Source organism: Sylvia atricapilla, chromosome 3, assembly GCF_009819655.1.
Source record: "Sylvia atricapilla isolate bSylAtr1 chromosome 3, bSylAtr1.pri, whole genome shotgun sequence".
Classification (NCBI taxonomy): domain Eukaryota; kingdom Metazoa; phylum Chordata; class Aves; order Passeriformes; family Sylviidae; genus Sylvia; species Sylvia atricapilla.
This window is the reverse complement of record NC_089142.1, coordinates 24,902,496-24,920,683: the sequence shown is the minus strand read 5'-3', so window position 1 is coordinate 24,920,683 and position 18,188 is coordinate 24,902,496. Positions and strand designations below refer to the sequence as shown.

At 39.3% G+C, this 18,188-nt stretch overlaps 1 protein-coding gene across 3 annotated transcripts in view; it reads right to left on the bottom strand.

Moving 5' to 3' along the window:
• Positions 1-405: 405 nt before the first annotated feature.
• ZNF451 (zinc finger protein 451) overlaps positions 406-18,188 on the bottom strand; it is a 34,987-nt gene continuing 17,204 nt past the window's right edge. Inside the window, exons 10-14 of one of the 3 annotated variants that reach the window (XM_066314965.1) lie at positions 17,858-17,992; positions 13,007-13,137; positions 11,694-11,880; positions 3,541-3,615; positions 406-1,554 (exon numbers count right to left, since the gene is read on the bottom strand). In XM_066314965.1, the coding sequence (XP_066171062.1) occupies positions 1,499-1,554; positions 3,541-3,615; positions 11,694-11,880; positions 13,007-13,137; positions 17,858-17,992 (584 nt within the window). In that variant the 3' untranslated portion in view covers positions 406-1,498. Of the gene's footprint in view, positions 1,570-3,540; positions 3,616-11,693; positions 11,881-13,006; positions 13,138-17,857; positions 17,993-18,188 lie in introns of all 3 variants that reach the window. The other 2 variants (XM_066314964.1, XM_066314966.1) reach the window with 2 other exon arrangements.

The following is an 18,188-nucleotide window of genomic DNA, read 5'->3' as shown; positions in this document are numbered from 1 at the left end:
GAAAAACCAGCAGCAGGCACAAGGGAAAAACACTAAGAGGTCTTGTTCACCCTTGAACACTTGGGAGTCACACTCAAATGCACTGTGAGTGTTCAAACTACTTTCTGGCATTTGAACAGTTTCTTCAGGCTGTATGATTGCTAATGAGCACTGAGATACCTCACTGGATTCTTCATTCATTCTGCTTGCTTCAGAGAGAGCAATTATATCAGAGTTGTGATTAGAAATAAACCAATGTCAGTCTTCCAGCTTTTCTAACCATGATGACAAAGAGCTGTAATTACACTGACTCTTTGGAACAGAGCAAAAAATTCAGCCTTCCCCACATCTTATTCTCCACAAAAATATCACTAGCATAATGAGTATTTAAGGATACAGCTGGTAGAAGTAAACTTGCAAGGTAAGTGAATCATAAAAAAGAATTAAGTTGACATTTTATTACATTGAGATTTCTTACTGATTGACAGCAATCATTAACTGAAGGATAACAGGCTGGTAAAGCTGGACAGTTTGCATAGGTATTTTTAAACAAAACTGAGAAAAATGACAGATAATTTTAAACACAGAAATAATTTCACTTAAAATAAAGACAGTACAAAAATAATTAGCACATTTACATTCATTTATCCAATGCCACCTCTTCATGAACAGAAGAGAGCAAAGACCATAGTATACAGAAATATTACAGTTTAACTCTTCTCACACTTATTCCAAACAGAAACTAGGAAGTTTATTTAGATTCTGTTCCCTTAAAAGGTTGTTCCTGCCTCAGGTAAAGGAGAGGCAATTAAGTCGTCAAACTTTAAGCCATCAAATCCAAATACTCTACCACTATTGAAAAAACCAAACAAACAGCTTTTTATATTTATAAAAAGAAGCTGGTAAACTGACTGTACAGCCTGTGGTTCTGATTCTGACATTTATAACAAACAGGACAGAAACAAAATTATGGCCCATGAAGTAAGACCAGCCACAGGCAAGAGTTAGGCCATATGTTCAACAACCCTGCTATCTAAGCTTCTCTTTATAACAAGATTAGCCAGGCAAATCTGAGATAACTGGAGTTTACTATTTTTATCTGTTGCAAAGACCACATGAAAAAGTAAATAAAGACAATGACATTTTAGGACCAAAAAATTAAATACAAGAACTAATTTAAGGAAAAAAAAACCCTGAACAACGAGAAACTCCAAAATACCTAGTAAGACCAGCCTACTAATTAGGCAACAATTTTAAACAGCTAAATTAGAAAGATTTAGTCATCACCCCTCAGAAACAAATACGAAAAGGCTTAAAAATTTATTTTTATCAAACACAACACACTGCAGTGAATATGAATAAACTCCAGCTGTTCATCAGCATGACAGAGGACATCAGATTATAAATCTAACAGAGATTTAAAACTTCGCATTTCTGAACTCTTTTAAATAGATGAACATGCTTCCATTTTTGTGAGCAGTTCTGATGGCATGGTGTTAGTGTACTGAAGTATCTTCATTTACATTTCCTCAAGGCTCCTTTTGATAGCTTCTTGCAGGTCTGCATCTTGCAGTTCTGCATCTTGCAACTCTGCATAAACAAAAAAAGACTTATCTCAGACTGCAGCTGATAGCTAGCCATAAACACAACTACCTTAATATTACTACATAAAGCATGAACTTACTTCTGTGGGCAATGTCAGTAGACTGCAAAAAAACCCTAAGAAAGAGATGAAAATATTTTCTCTCCTTCTGTTTCATGTTATCTTTTCAACACTACAAAATACAGAAAAAACTTCTCCAACTTTTCACTGTATTAACCAGGAGCAGCCCAGTGATTAGCTTAAGATCATAATGCAATTACATATTTACTGGTAAAAGTAATGGCAAGATTAGAATCCATATATATGCACCAAGAAAAAGAAACAAAGTACTAAAACAAAAACCACACACACATAACAAGCAGAGAGGTTTCAGTATGTTCATTCCAGTTCCTTATCCAGAGATGCCCATACTTACATTCTGACTTGGCACCAGCATTGTCACTCTTACTAGGTAGGCCAGACAAGTAGATAAAAATTCATTATCAGCAGTAAGCATAGTCTAGATCAGGGCTCTAACAGTTTTGATGGTGGGGAGGAAAATCACATTGCACTCATCTGACTTCTTAACAATCTCAAAAAACTTTCATAATACTCAAAAAAGAAACTCTGTTTTTGCATTACATTTAGGTTGTTTTCAGCACTAATTGTTTGGTGTTAGCAATCAAATACCATAAATTCAACAAGGCTGATACATACAGCAAGTATTAATATCAATAATTTAGCTGGAAAAATTAAAGCAGCTTTCAGACACACTGTCATTCATGAATTAGCTGTCTGCTTTAGGAGGACACAAGGACATCCCATCAAAATGAAAGATCTGTCTATTCTTACGAAAAAGAAAATAGAATTTTAAAACTTTAATAATTGTTGGGCTGTTTTATGCAAGGCTGAGATTTCCAACAGAGATCATATCACTGACTGCTCCCTCATGGACTTTCTGGCAATATCCAGAGATACTGATAAGAGAGAGTTGCTTAAAGAAAAATATTACATGGTCACAGAAACAAACAAAAACAAACAAGGACAGAAAACCATTTGCAGACAACTGCTTACATTAAAACATGTTATTTAGCCACTAAGCCTGTGCAAAAATTCAGAATAAGGTCCAAGCTGTGACTCATCTGAAGCCAGGCTGCTTCATAAGGTCAGATGCCTCTGCACTGCAGCATCAGAAGTGGCACTTCCTGCATGCACCAAATTCCACTGCTAGCCTAATACTAGGTGGGCCTGAATGCACCAAACTTTCAGTGCTGGAGATGAATGTGGATATTTAACAACAGTATTTAGTAACAGCTGGTAAACTCACAACTCAGTAAGTTCTAGGAACATAAGATTCCGTAATCAGTTTTATCACTGAGCTTGTAAATTTCTTTTTTTAGTTTGTTTTGTTTTCATCAGGTGGAAGGTAAATTATTTTTTAAATACACTGTGGTCTGTCACCAAAAATGCATGACTGCATTGAACACCACCAGTAAGCTCAACAGCAAATGGATGAAAACAATTTCAAATAATTTAAGATAGATGTGAAGACAGATGTGATGCTGATTCAACCTTGTGCGTAACTCTACAGCTCTTTCAGGAGACCTGAGTGCTTTATTGTGAAATGATAACAAACTTTGAATTACGTATTCAGAAATTCAACTATTTAGTCAACAGTTCTGCTCTGAGACAACACAGTCATATTAAACTGATACTAAGTGAACTCAGTCAAGTCTTTAATTGATCAGTACCCTGATGAAATAGATTTTTAGTCTGCTAAATTAATACTAATACTTTTCAGGTTAGGAATTTTTTTATTTATAACTCATCACAGCATCCTTCACTACTCAAAACTGCCCAGCATAGTTTAGAGAGTATTCCAAAGAGGTCACTTGCTGTAAAACTGATTATAAGTTTAACTTCTGTATCTTCCATAACTAATAGTGCTCTTGAACACAGAAATGTAAAAATTGACAGACCTTCCTGTTTGTTTTTTTCTTCTAAGCTCCTCTTCACTGTTTCTTTCATATCGTCATCCTCTTCACTATCTGAACCTTAAATGCACAAATGAAATGAATTACACATTGCTTCTAATAAAGATATTAACAGCCTCTCTTTCCTTTCTCTTACCCTAACACCTATTTGAAGAATACACTTGTTATGATCTAAAAAAATCAAGATAAAAATACATTCCAGTGGTAGTTTAAGACAGCAACTCAAGAGAGTTATTTTTTACCTACCTTCTTCCCCTTCTCCCCATAATCTAGAGGCAGATTGCTTCAATTTTTTATGGTAAAGCAGTAACAAGAAACAGGTGCAGAAGCTACCGTGTCTACTGGCATTTGTGCGTTTTTTTGTAATATTCACTTATTAAAAAATGACTCACTTTCTATATATTTCTCACTTCCTATAAAATGTAGCAAGGATTTAATTATGGGAAGAAGTGTCTTAGCATGTCTCTGCCCACACATGACTGCAGCTGTATTTTATTGCCCAAATACTGCATTTCAACAATGGAGTGCTAAAACTCAACTCAGCAGTGCAATTCAGCAGATGTTGCTGTTCAAGTCTCATATAAGCAGAAAGTTGATAGACTTGGTTTAATCTGTTAATTCATCACAACCCAGCCCAGCCAAAACTCCACAACATTTCCCTTTCTTAATAACACTCTTCACAAGGCTGGCTTCCAGCTCCAGAAGGATGGCTTTATTTTGAAGTGTCTAGTAAGGATTTGTGTACCTAAAGTGGTGTGGGGTTTGGATGGTTGGTTTAGTTTTTTTGTTGGTTGATTTTTTCCCCATTAAACAGAGGCGCAGTAAAGTACAGGTTAAAAACCAAGCCAATGAGTCACGTTATGCATCCATTCTCCTCCTGCTACAGGCTATTGCTATTTTGGGAGATGGTTTCTGTAATGAGGTCTTACAGTATTAGCAAACAAGAAGGTCTACAGTCATACCAAAGGAAGCACTCCTCTTGAAGTCATCATTAATACATCAGTGTACTTCTGGTTACATTAACCAGCAAAGAACTTTCCGATATGGCCATCTAATTTACTGACTGTGTGACTTCTGGCATGTTGAATTACCCAACTTAGCTATTCAAATTGTCAGGTATGTTTTCCAAAATTTGTTTTCAAACCTGACATACTACCTGTTTGAGCAGAACCTTGCTGACTTTCCCAATTCCAGCAATAAAAATTCCAAAAGCTGATGTCGAACAGTGATCAGCAGCCCAAAAAGATACCAGAGACAGAGTTAAAATGGTATTTCTCCACTCACTTGGCAGACTGACTGTGAACTCTTTTTGGAGCTGCCTACTATTTCTGAGCAGGAGAGATACTAAATTTTACATCATTTTCTAAAGCAAAGCAAAATCCACACCCCTCCTCCCCCCAAAGCAAACACTACAATTACTAATGAAAGGGAGGAAAAAGTGCAGAGGGAAGGCTTTTCCCAAGTGGCTTCTCCCTATTAACTATCCTTTTAATCTTCCAGACTGGAAGACATGTCAGACCACTCTAAAATGTTTTATACCTGTTAGAGATGGAACAGTTGAAGTAATCACTCCCTAACTCAATTCCTGGTGTAAGAACACATGACATAAAAACACTTCCAGGGATGGGGTATCCACAGCTTTCCTGGGCAACTGGTGAAGTGTCTCACTACCATCTGAGTAAGCAATTTCTTCCTACCATCTAATCCAAGTCTTCCTTCTTTTAGAACAAAACTATTCCCCCTTGTCTTGTCATTATCTGCCCGTTTAAGAAGTCTCACTTTTTTATAAGCCTCCTTTAAACACTGGAAGTCCACAATGTGGTCTTCTCAGAGCTTTTTCTTCTCCAGCCTGAACAACCACAACACTCTCAGCCTTTCTTTCCAGCTCTCTGATCATCTTTGTGGCCTGCCCTGGACCTGTTCCAACACGTCCTTGTCCTTCTTTTGCTGAGGACCCCTGAACTGGACACAGCACTCCTGGTGGGGTCTTCATGAGGGCAGAGAGGAGGAGGAGAATCCCCGCCCCTCACCTGCTGGTCACTCCTCTTTTGATATAGCCCAAGATGGAGTTGGCTTTCTGGGCTGTGTGACTGCACACTGTTGGCTCATGTCCAGATTTCCATCCCTGAGAACTGTGACGTCCATCTCCACTGCTCTGTTCACATGCAGTCCTTCTTCCAAGCTGTATTCATGTCTGGAATTACCCTGACCCATGTGCAGCACCTTGCACTTTGCCTTTTTGAAATGCATGAGGTTCTCATGGGCCCACTTCTCAAGTTTGTCCCGGCCTTCCTGGATGACATCTCATCCTTTAGGTGTGTCAGTTGCACTGCTCAGCTGCATGTGATCTGCAAGCCTGCTGAGGGTGCCCTCCCTTCCACTGTCTGTGTCACTAATGAAGAGATTGAAGAGCACCAGTCCCAAGACACTTGTCACCAGCCTCCACTTTTGACATGGAGCCACTGACCACAGCTCTCTGGCTATGTCCACCCAGCCAATTCCTTATCCACTGACAAGTCCATCCATCAAATCCACATCTCTCCAATTTGGAGATAAGGATGTCACATGGGATGGTGTCAAGGCCTTACACAAGTCCAGGCAGATGATACCAGCCTCCAGCAATCACCCATTGCAGTCCATCATAAAAGGCCACCAGACTGGCCAGGCAATGTCATAGAATGGTGAAAACTGGATGGGACCTCTGGAAGTCATATGGTCCAGCCTCCCAGCTCAGTCAGAATTATCTACTGCCCAGGACTATGTCTAGATGGCTTTTGAGTATAACTGAATAGACAGTGTAGTGGGGAGCTCCCATCTTGTTAGATATGACTTTACTGAATAAAGTGAAAGGATCACTTTCCTCAACCTGCTGGCAACAATCTTCCTAATGCGGCCCAGGGTACTGTTGGACCTCTCAGCCACTGGAGCACACACTAGCTCATGGTCATCTTGGTGTCCCCCAGGGCCACCAGGTCCCTCCCTACAAAGCTGTTTCCCAGCTGGTTGATTCCTGGTCAGCATATATTGATGTTTGTCGCTGTTTCTCCCCAGATGCAGAACTCTGCACTTCCCTTTGTTGAACTTCCTAAGATTCACTGTCAGGAAACTTCTCCCCTGTCAAGGCTCCTCTGGATGGCAGCACAGTTCCTGTGGTGTACAAACTGCCACTCCCAGCTTTGTGTCATCAACACACTGGCTGTAGGTATACTCTGCCCCATTATCTAAGTCATTAACAGACATTAAATAGGATCAGTCCCAGTACTGGGACACAGCTGGTTCCTGACACCCATCTGAACTTCATGCCATTGATCACCATGTTCCAGGTCTGGCTGTTCAACCAGTTTTCAATCCACCTCAGTTTTCTCACCCAGCTCACACTTAGTCAGCATATACTCCTGATATTGCTGGCGTCTTCTAATGAAGAATGTTTAATTTTGAAAAATCAGGAATGTCCTGTCCCTCTTGTTAAAATGCTCAGCACATGCTACAGCTCCTAACTCCTCTGGTGTCAGAGGAAAAGCAACTGCCCAGTTTCAGAGGCAAGAGATCTTAAGATCTCTTATATTACACTTCTATTAGTACATTTTGTCAAATACACATCATCTAAGAACTGTACCTGTTCTTTCAAAAGAAATCCTATTGCTCACTATTGGACTCACATACTGATAAATTTATGCTGGACGAATGAGAAAACAGGAAAGCAAACTCTGGATGAATACAGAGCTCAGTGATTTTTTTTGACATTTCACATCTCTCAGAAACCTGTTCTGGGGAGAGACCGGTAATTTTCACAGAATGTAAGCACCACCCACTGTCCTGCCATCAAAGCACCACAGCTTGAATTTGGACTAGCTGCCCACGCAACCCATGGCATCCCCTCACTATATCTGATGATCTCCTTTTACAACCTCCCCAGTTACCACCAACCCTTTCATAATTTCCACTGGGTTTACCACCAGAGACTCCATTTCCCTTCCCCAGCCTTCCTCCTGTTCCCTTACCACACAACACACCTCTTGTCTACTGTATAGTCTCACACCCCACCTCCACTTCTCTCTTAAAACTCCTCTCAGTCTTTTCAGTAACTCCCAGTCTCACCTGCCTCTTTTCTCATCACTATCTCTCCAACAACTGACCCTTCTCCTCTTACAGGTTATGTCTGGAATTTTAGTCTTACCTTATGGATAAAATTTGTTAACTCGTTCAGGATTCCAGGGATTACTTTGCCAAAATCTTTAGATCAGTACCCCATCCTTACCTTTGTTAGCAATCACATCTGGTATGTGAAACCCTCCCTGACAATGTTGCCTTTAAAATACTATTTCCTTGCATTCCAGAATCTTTTCTTTTGTTCCTTTCTTCCTATGCCCCTGGAGGATCCTTCCCACATACTTTTCTCCAATACTTACTGCTCTAATCTCTCTTCATATTAAGGTAATATCATCTGTAATACCATCTGTAAATGCAAGTACAGCTACTTCCTGCTGAGAGTTACCATCATACAAGACCTCTCTTCCTCCATGCAGAAGTTTCACTCTATGTATCTCTGCCTACAGTTGCTCATTCAAGTGTAGGACAAATAAAAATAAAGCTCTCAAGCTGCCATGCCCCTCCAATTGCATTTCTTGGAAACGGTGGCCAAAATAATGACGGCCACTGAGACCTTCATCTAACCTTTGTCTTATACTCTTACCTCAAATTTAAAGCCAGATTCAAACTAAACATCAAGAATTTTTTTTGTATGATCTGAGTGGTGAGGTCTTTCCAGCTCATCCACTGGCCTACAATTATTGTTCAGGCTCATTATCTTAGGTCTTAGTACATTGCTTTCTCCCTAGGGCATATACATACAAGAGATGCCACTGACATACCAAACCCAGTAGTAACTTCCTGCTGTAGCTAAATGCAAGGTTACAATTGAAGGGTGACTTTCTTACCACTCTCTACTGCAATAAGCTGTGGCTGCTATAATAAAGGAACATATTACTACAGAAACTATAATTCATTCATGATCCATCACACTGCAGATGCTCATGCCCTTCACATTCAGTTCCACATTCAGAGAAGTGGGGGTTGAAGGCTGTGACCTAACTTTAGTCATTTGCAATCTGCGTTAACTAAAGATTTGGAAAAAGCAGAGATGGAAGAGAAGTAGCATTCACACTGGACCTCAAACTGGACCACACATGGATTTTCACCCATGGAAAATCTTCACTATGGAGAAGTAAACCAACTCTTCTCAATGTCTTCTATAAATCCGTTGTTCTGTCCTCTTAAATTCTTTTGTTGGCTGTATGTAAAACAAAAGCTTTTGGGCATGGTGGGAGCTAGGAAGCTTAGAAGCATTCATTAAAATGAACTGAAATCCTGCTCCTCCAAACATAAAAGTTCTCAGAGAAGCTGTATTTGGTAGTATTTAAACAGTTCAGGCAAGATTGAAGCAGATTGAAGACACAGGCTGGCAGCTTTATTTGGAGCACAGTGAAATGTACTTTATGGGTCAGTGAAAGAAGTACAGTGGCTGTTTGGCAGACAACACTATATTCAGTACACCACTGATGCGATAGGCTCATGAGACAGACTGGCTCTTCAAAAGAAAGGACAAGAAAAACTTCCAAAAATTTGCTCTTATTATTTAAGAGTCTATTTTACGTAAGAGCTCAGTCACTGAAGGATCTCATTTGAACATAACCAGAAGAAATACAGTTAAGCTAAAGACATCAACTTACACAAAAATAACTTGTCAGCCAAAAAGTTGTGGCATTCCTGTCAGTGTCCAGATGGATATGATGACCCTAACCTACCATAAGCTTTGCCCTCAACATTGTCCAGCACTCATTAGAAGTGTACTTTCAACACACAGAATATCATCAAGACACAAACAATGGAATAATGATATTTTCCTGCACACTACAATTCTTTTGTTATAAAGGAAGACATTGAAAACTCTTCTGCCCTTCCCAAACCACTCGGTTAACATGCATGAAGCTCTTGACATGTGCTGTGGCTTCAGCATAAAAACAAAAACCTTCTTCATTTATGAACTCAGACTTAGCAGCAGCAGAGAACAAGAATGCCTACTCTTTCCATACCTCAAAGGAAGTTCAAGCATCTCCTCCAGCCAAGGGTTTCCTATAGTAACATACAGTTGGTATTGTATTGCAACATCTGCAGAAAGATTTATTTTTATTTATTTTTTTTAAAATGACTGCAGCGCTACAGTTCCCACAGCAGTTGTGCTGGTAAAACCATTCACAAGATGCACCTGTCAGATTGCCACATCCAAACACAATCTAGGTGCTCAGCAGCTAATGATAGCTTTGTGAAGGTGATTTAGGGAAAGAGCTTCTTCATTTTGCAGCTCACCCAATACCAAAAACAGTCTGATATTTTTCTACATGATTCTCTGTCCTGTTTCTCACTTACCTCTCTCTCCAGAATAATAGCCACAGGCTTGAGAAAACCACAAAGCAAGCAATTCCTGTTTGCATTTCCTTATACTCAGCTTTTCTGTAACAAGTCAACAAGTTATACCAGCCTATGATACATTGCCTGAGTTTCCATCTCAACACTCCAATACTGGTTTTGCCACATTAAGACTTGTGAAAGATGGCTGATGCTGCTGAGCCACACAATATGTGCGTACTATGTGTAGGCTTTATATTTTTAAAGTAAAATCTCTACAAACTCTTGGTAAAAACATCATCCCAATGCAGCAAATACAGACCTATTACCAACAGTGAATTTTCCAGCATTCTGTTTTAATAGAGAATGGGGAGATAAAGGCAGCTCTTGCTGTCTGGGTCCCCTCTTGCTGACACTGACTAAACAAGAGGACAATTCTGTTCCTTACAAGTTTGCTAAGGAATGCCAACAGCCAAAGAAATCGTATCATTCCATCAATTTCCTGTTTATGGATTTTTTGTTTCTAATGACCACACGTGTAATTAAAGTGGAACATGCAATGAGCAGCCAGCACGTTAAGGTTTGCAGCCTCCAGGTAGGGCCAATTACCATACTAGTAAATATTAATGTAGTAAAGGACATTGAAAGAAGTGTTAAATTAAGAAACTTCTAATGCCTGGGGTGGCCAGAAAACTCTGTAAGCACCTTTTCTGTATCAAAAGAACTTAAATCAATTCCAGCTCACCACATATAATTTCTTTTCAGAAAACTATTTAAGTATCCTGTTTTTTTCCCTTTAATCAATCAATGCCAATTCATCATTCAGAGACAGCACTCCATTTTAATCTTGGTGGAACAGCAGTGCCATGTTCTAGCTCTCATAAACCTGCATCAAGACTAGCAGCATCATTTTTCAGAAAACAGTTTAGGGCTTATTCAGAAACAGCTTTCTGTAATATGTTCTGAATTTACAACCCTACAAAACCACAACAAGAAGCTAGAAAAGGAAAAAAATGTCTACAGAGAAACATCAGGTCTTCTAGGGAAAACAACAAAATACTATAAAATGCTAATAAGTACTAAAACTCATCTCAACTCTGGTACCCTTTTGCATGACAATGAGCTGGCTCAATCCTCTTTGAATATCCTATATAAAACCAATGTGATCATTTTAATATGCCATTAGAATCCAGCAATTTAGAGAACTTAAAAACTTCCACTGAGATTTTTTTCTCCAAGTGGATGTGTGAGTCATGTGCCAGTGAAAACAATTATCAAATGATAGGAAGTAGGACAGGAGGTCAGAGTTAAAATAGACAGAACTATTTTGAGAAATAATGATGCTTTAGCAGGGGCACATTTGTTTCAGACACAGCATAAATCAAGCCAAACAGATGTGAGTACAAACTGGTAACTATGCACACAAGAGTGCTTTAAGCAGCTTCTCTTTCACTAGAAAGGAGTTTTCAGACTCAAACAACAGTTTTGTCTCCCACTATAATAAAGAATACAGGGATGACAGAGTTAGTTATATTGAATAAAAATGCATAATTAAGTCTGTTTTCAAAACATGCCCAAGCATAATGACTTTCTAATCAATTACTCATTGAAATACCACTACAATACAAGAAGCACCAAGCAACCATTTATGTTACCAGTGTAAGTGATCCATTTTTTTATTGGAAAAAATTATTGGTTTACTGGGAAAATTGTGTTCAATGTTTACTTTCTACCTTTTGTGGTATCTGAAATGCTGTTTAGCAAGGCACACATCATGTCTCCTTCAATGTGGTGAGGATTTAGGATGCGAGCTGACCGCTGGGTCATTTTAAATTGGTTTTCCAGTTCCAGGAAGCTTTTGTCTCCAGAAAGAACGGTGAAAGGAATTTGCTTGGGCAGGTGCTCATCCAGACGACCAGCCTATACAAAACAAATTACAAGTGTTGAACAGAGATCATGTTTTTATGTCATGGCATTTGGCTAGCTTTGTGCAAGACAGGTCTTCATTGGAAAGTTTTCTCTAGCAATTTATTCCTGCCTATAAGATCCAAGCCACATTTAATCCCACTGTGAATGGCACTGTTTCAAAAGTTTGATGCTCATTTCTTCTCTATGTACAACAGATACTGGTAATGGCTACCAGAATAGTACAGACGGAGTATGGAAAAAAATCCTAAAAAGCAGCCTTTTAGAAGTGTCTCTATATAAAACAAGTAATCTCTGCAGAGTATTTTAAGAGCAACATAAAAACCATGATGAAAACATAAAACCACTGTTGCAAGAATGTGCTTATATAGTTAGATAGGCAGTAATTTATCTAACTGATAAAGCACTATATGGCCTCAAGCTGCACCAGGGGAGGTTTATATTTTCACTGAAAAGGTTGCCAAGCATTGGAACAGGCTGCCCAGAGAACGAGTGGAGTCACCACCTCTGGAAGTGTTCAATAATCACACGGATATGGTACTTGAGGACATAGCTTAATGACAGTGGTAGTGCTGGGCTGATGGCTGGATTTGACAATCTAGAACGTCTTTTCCAACCTTAAATCTATGATTCTATATTAGGAACATAAGTCCTTATGGCATCCCAGATTTCCGTCCCTCACCTGCACATTCCCAACCCTGCCAAAGGCCAAAATCTACCGAATAAAGGCACTCTCTTTGTCAGCTCAACAGGGTCTGTGAAAACAGCACCCATTTAACTCCACTGTTAAGACAGCTTGAGATTTGGACGACTTGAAGAGAGATGAAGGAGTTACAGTTGACAGAAACTGTAAGAAGTGCAGGTTTTTTATTCTTCATTCCCTAACCAGCTCCCTTCTCCTACAAAATAGACTGCTGTCTTATTTGGGCTAATTGTTAAGTCACTTCTTGGTCACCTGGCTTCACTCAGTCCAGGTTTGTCATTCTTATAGGGCACACAAAAGTCTCATGAAATAATCTAAAAATGTCATCTGCAATTAGTACTTAACATCAATAGCAGGTACCATCTGCCACCCTTCTCTGGGTACAGGACACAATAAAGCAAGCATGGCCTAACTTACATGAACACAGAGAGCAAAGTCTGCTGCTTCTCTTCTGGTACTGCAACGTGGATGAAGAAAGAAACATCCAATCCTCTTAAGATAATTGTAAATTTTGCAATTCACTGGAGGCTTCCAGTTGCTGTATCCTCCTATACAGTGGAGAGGAATAATATTAATAATAATAAAAAAACAAACATGAAAAACAAACAGACCATGGGTTTGGGCAGAAATGCCTCTGAATTAAGACAGCAAGAAGGTAAAAGCAATAATAAAACTGTCTTTAAAGACAGAAATTATTTTAACCAATGTGAAAGCTAAGAAAAACATATAACCCAAATCTCCCAGCCCTCTTGTTCTTTAGAGAGAAGGCAAAAAAAAAAAAAATAAAGTAGCTAATATGATGCTACTCTATCAATTTTGTACAATTTGTTTTCTTCGATTTCTGAAAAACTTATCTTCTAGATTTCATGTGCTTTTAGACCCAAAGATTTTCTCCAGTTTCTCCAGCTCAAAAAAGCTCGGGATACAGTACAAGTAACATAAATGCTTCTCTTAGGGAAACCTGTACAACAGGAGTTACAGAATCAACGTACACCATAACTGCCTGACACATTCCATGTCAGAACTCATTAAAAAGAGGATCCAAGAAGTGGAGCAACAGCTGAGAGAAATGCTAGAGTCCTGACAAACCAATGGATGCAGTCAAGGATGAGCAAAACAAGCTACAACTGGGAAAACAGTGCAGGAATTTTCTAAACAGAATGCTAAGCATGTAGTTAGAGGCTGAGTAAAGTGCCTGCTGCAGAAAAAAACAGTACCAGATCTAAACAAGTTGCAAGGGAAAGGAAAGACGCAGAAGTCTCTCAAGAAGAGAGGAAAAACCAGAGGAGCTTGCACCATAAAAATACATATGACAGTACAAAAAGGCAAGCAAATGGAAGGACAATTTGACCAGAGTGACTTAAGAATTTTGTAATATTCCAACTGCTAAGAAATAACGGGTATGCAACCTGGAGAAAAAAAATGTTGCTTGATCTGCTGGATGATAGTGTAGCTGGATATAAGAAAGGATTTTGAATGGAAAATGAAAGCAGTTATTGATGGCATTTCATGTGAGGACATGGGAAACCAATGCTCAAGTAAATAGGTTGCAGAGGATGGTTTATGCCAACGTGCCCACCCGCCCACAGTCTAACAAAGAAAAGCACTCCTCAGGAGATTTCTCCTGTTTCCCCCCTGCCTTTTCAGCCTAATGGCAAAAAGATGATATCAAAATTGATCACAAAGATTTATTAAGAGTCTACACAGAAATCATTAGTGGAACCTGTTCACAAGAAAAAAATGCTATTTGCATGTTTTTCTTGTCTGCTGTGACAGCCCTCAGTCCCAGTTTGGAAAAGACTTGTAATCACCAGCCCTGTTTTTTGGCTGCATAAATGTACAACATAGGCATTTGACCAAAGCAGCTGAAAACAATGACAGACCTGTCATACAGTTAGACCTATTTAGTTAGCCCACGAATGGATGAAAGGCAACAGAGTATCTAAAACAGAAATGTACAGAATCCAGACAATACAATGGAGGAACTCAAAGCAAAGCTAAGGCTAAACTAGAAACAGGAATAATAGAAATAATGCAGATATATAGTATAAAAAGAATAATTAGAATTTCAGAAATGTTGTTTGTGAAATGCAGGAAAAATGTTGCTGTATTTTCACAGGTTAAACAAACAAGAATAGTGTGCCTGAAGTAACTATACGAACCATTATTATGAGAGGGTACCTAAAACAATAGATCCAGATGTACCTAGGAGCCTTAGTGTTCCCAGGCTCAAAACCAATATATAATTGACACTAAAACTGGTAAATATTTCTTTAATATGACTATGACCCATTTTATTCACACGTAACTCTTTAGCATGTTTTAGTCCACATGCTTCAGGGGCCACTCTCACAAGGCAGCCTGCATGCAGCAAACCCATCAGGAGGTAAGGAACTGAGTGGTGCTGATGTGGGCTGTGCTGTGCCATCAGGTACCTGTGTTTGAAACATCTCTGGGCTCAGAGTATGACTAGCACAAAGGTACCTTTGGGTAAGAGTATTGTATCAGTAGGAGTTCCTACTGACAGACTAGTAACACTATGGTTGTACTACAATTATTTCTTTTTTGTAAGTCAGAATAGAAATTTCCAGCAATACAGCTCAGACATCCCTAGGTATAACCAAATTTTTCTTAATGCATCAAAACCATGCTTTAACCTTGGAAAACAGTAACAGCACAGAAGACCTTGTCATAGCAAACAAGCTAATAACAAATTAATTTTGAATAGATTAGATAGAATGAAGTATGACTGAAAGCCAGTGTCTGAATTCATGTGGGGAAATTCTTCTTTACTAAATAATTCCTTATAAAACGCAGAGTAGCCAGACATAAGCAGAGTAGCCAGACATAGATTCCTAATAGTTTCTTATTTTTATGAGTAGAAAAAGTTTTTCCAAGGCCAAGTAGATTGAATAACTGTAGATATAAATAGTTTTCATTGCCTTCAGCAATTAAAAACTACAACCAAACCCCAAATCACAATAGAATTCAAGGAGTGCACAGGTGGAGTAAAGTCTGCCTAGGTGTTCAAGCTGAGAAAAGCCTTACAAAAGATAGTAAGAACAAACAACAGGTTGCACTGCCATATAGAAAACAGAATGTACACATACGAAGCAGCCAAGCAACATGGATAAAATAGAAATCTAGGACCATTAAGTATAATATGGAAAGTGTGAGATATGTTATCTTGTTTATCTTGTGAGACCTGGACTACTTGTGTCCAGTTCTGGTGTCCCCAGTATAGGAAAGACATGGAACTGTTGGAGCAAGTCCAGGAGAGGGTCAGGAAGTTGATAAGAGGACAGCTGATAACAGCGCCAGCCCTATGAAGGGAGGCTGAGAAAGTTGGGGCTGTTCAGCCTGGAGAAGAGAAGGTTGCATGGAGACCTCACAGCAACCTTCCAGTATCTGAAAGGACCTAAGGAAAGCCAGAGAGGGACTCTTTGTCAGGAACTGTAGGAGGACTGGACAAGGAGTAATGGGTACAAACTGAAAGAGGAGGAGTTTAGGTTAGATATTAGAAGGAAAACTTTTACTGTGAAGGTGGCTAGACACTGGAACAGTTTGCTCAGGGAGATCTTGGATGCCTCAACCCTGGCAGTGTTACAAGTCAGGCTGGATAAGGCCTTGAGCAACCAGGTCTAGTAGCAGGTGTCCCTGCCCATGGTAGAGGGAGTTGGGACTAGATGATCTCTAAGGTCCATTCCAGTCCCTTAACATTCTGCGACTTAAAACCTCAAAAATCAGTATTTTCTCTGGCTTGCATGTGTACAGGAATGCTGTTACAGAAAGGCTAAAGGTAATGACAGTACAGGGAGTGATACAGAAGTAATGCTGGAGGAGGACAAAACTCAGGAGAATAACCAGCTTGAACAGGGGAGATCAGAGGATTTATCCCCAAAACTCCTAACAAGCAGATACGAGATTACAGGTTCAGGATCACAGATGACTGTTTGTATCCCCACCACTTTACATTAACACCTACACTTGCTCTGCCTTCATCAGATAACTGGAAAATCTGTTCTCAGAGGAAAAAAAAAAGTGACCCAGGCATCAACAGGCCTTTCTGTCCAACCTGAGCAGCATGACAGCTCTCAGCTTCCAGAATATCCTTGATTATCCTTTATGAGAAGAGAGAATAAAGAACACTTAGCAATGAAGTGCAGTGCAATAGTGTTTACCAAGTGTAAAACATACCTGACCTACAAATCTGGTAAGATGATGCCTGTGTTTCAGGCCATAAATATTCTGAAACTATCCCTTATCTACACTTTACTGAAGAAATCAATGTACCACAGACAAAATAATTGTAAAGGTAGATACAGAGAAAACCTGTAGAAAAAGCATGAGGTGGACAAGCAGTTGGTTCAAAAAACAGGTAAGCAAAAGTACCAAGTTATAGAGATCCTACTGGCAGACTTTGAAAAATGGTGTGATCTTTAAGGTCCCTTTCAATCCAAACCATTCTGTCATTCTATGAAACCCACAGCAATGTGAGTTCCATCAACTACTGGTATCTTCAGGATGGGACACACACCTACTGCTGTACAGAACGAGCAGGACTGAGCACGGTAAACTCTGGCGTGTTTATGGAGGAAAGCAGGGGTGGTACCAAAGGGGAAAAACCAATGGATTAAAAAGGATCTACATGGGTGTATCGGAGCATTGTGGGTACTCGCCCTGACCAGAGAGAGAACATCCTCATCTAAGGGTTATCTCTCCTGAGGAGGGTTGAGATGAGCTTATCACATTCCATGCAAATGACACCCCTCCAGGGCAAAGGCCTGGCAGGCTTATCTGCCTCCACAGACCACCCTTTACAGAACAAGCCAGAGACAGGACAAAAAAAAAAGTCTTAAGAGTGCAAAATCATGCCTTCTGGATCTAAAAATCCAAACCAAAATAAAAAATGCCAGCTTTATGAGAAGGACTTAGGAGTTAATATAGTCTCTGAGTATTATGGTTGTCTTGATAATTATGAAAATATGTTACAGCTTAAGTAAGTTCATGAGGGAAGCCAGAAAGAATCCTAAACAGTTCTGCAATTCTGGAACTATTCTACAAGAACAGTAAGAGCAATGGAGGTTTAGATGGAGTTTGAAAAGTTCAAGAACATTTCTGTTACACGGTGCCTGTAACACTACAACTTTAGAAGCCTAGTGCCTACTTGCTCCTGTTCTTCATTGTCTCAGATTCAAGGAATCTCTGCTCAAGTAGATGTGCAGACTTGTTAATCTTATCTTTTAATTTACTTCAAACATTTTTTACCTTGAAAACCCCAGATAAATGTCCCTTGGTTCAGGTTAGCTGGCAGATGTGTGAAAAAGCTTCCCCAGTTGTCCAGATCCACCAACACAATGTGAGTCATGGTACTCAGATAGTCAAGATCAGGAAGTTCACCATCTTCAATGGGATAAAAAGGACACATTTAAAATTTATGTGACTTTCTGGTCAACTAACTTGCTTTTGAAAATTCTTGTAGTCACATATGTAAGTGAAAAGTTACAAAACATGATGTCATTTGGTGACTGCATAATTTTAAAATCAACTGAACTAGCAGTTAATAATGCACAAATTAGAGTGAAGAGTAGAATCTGGC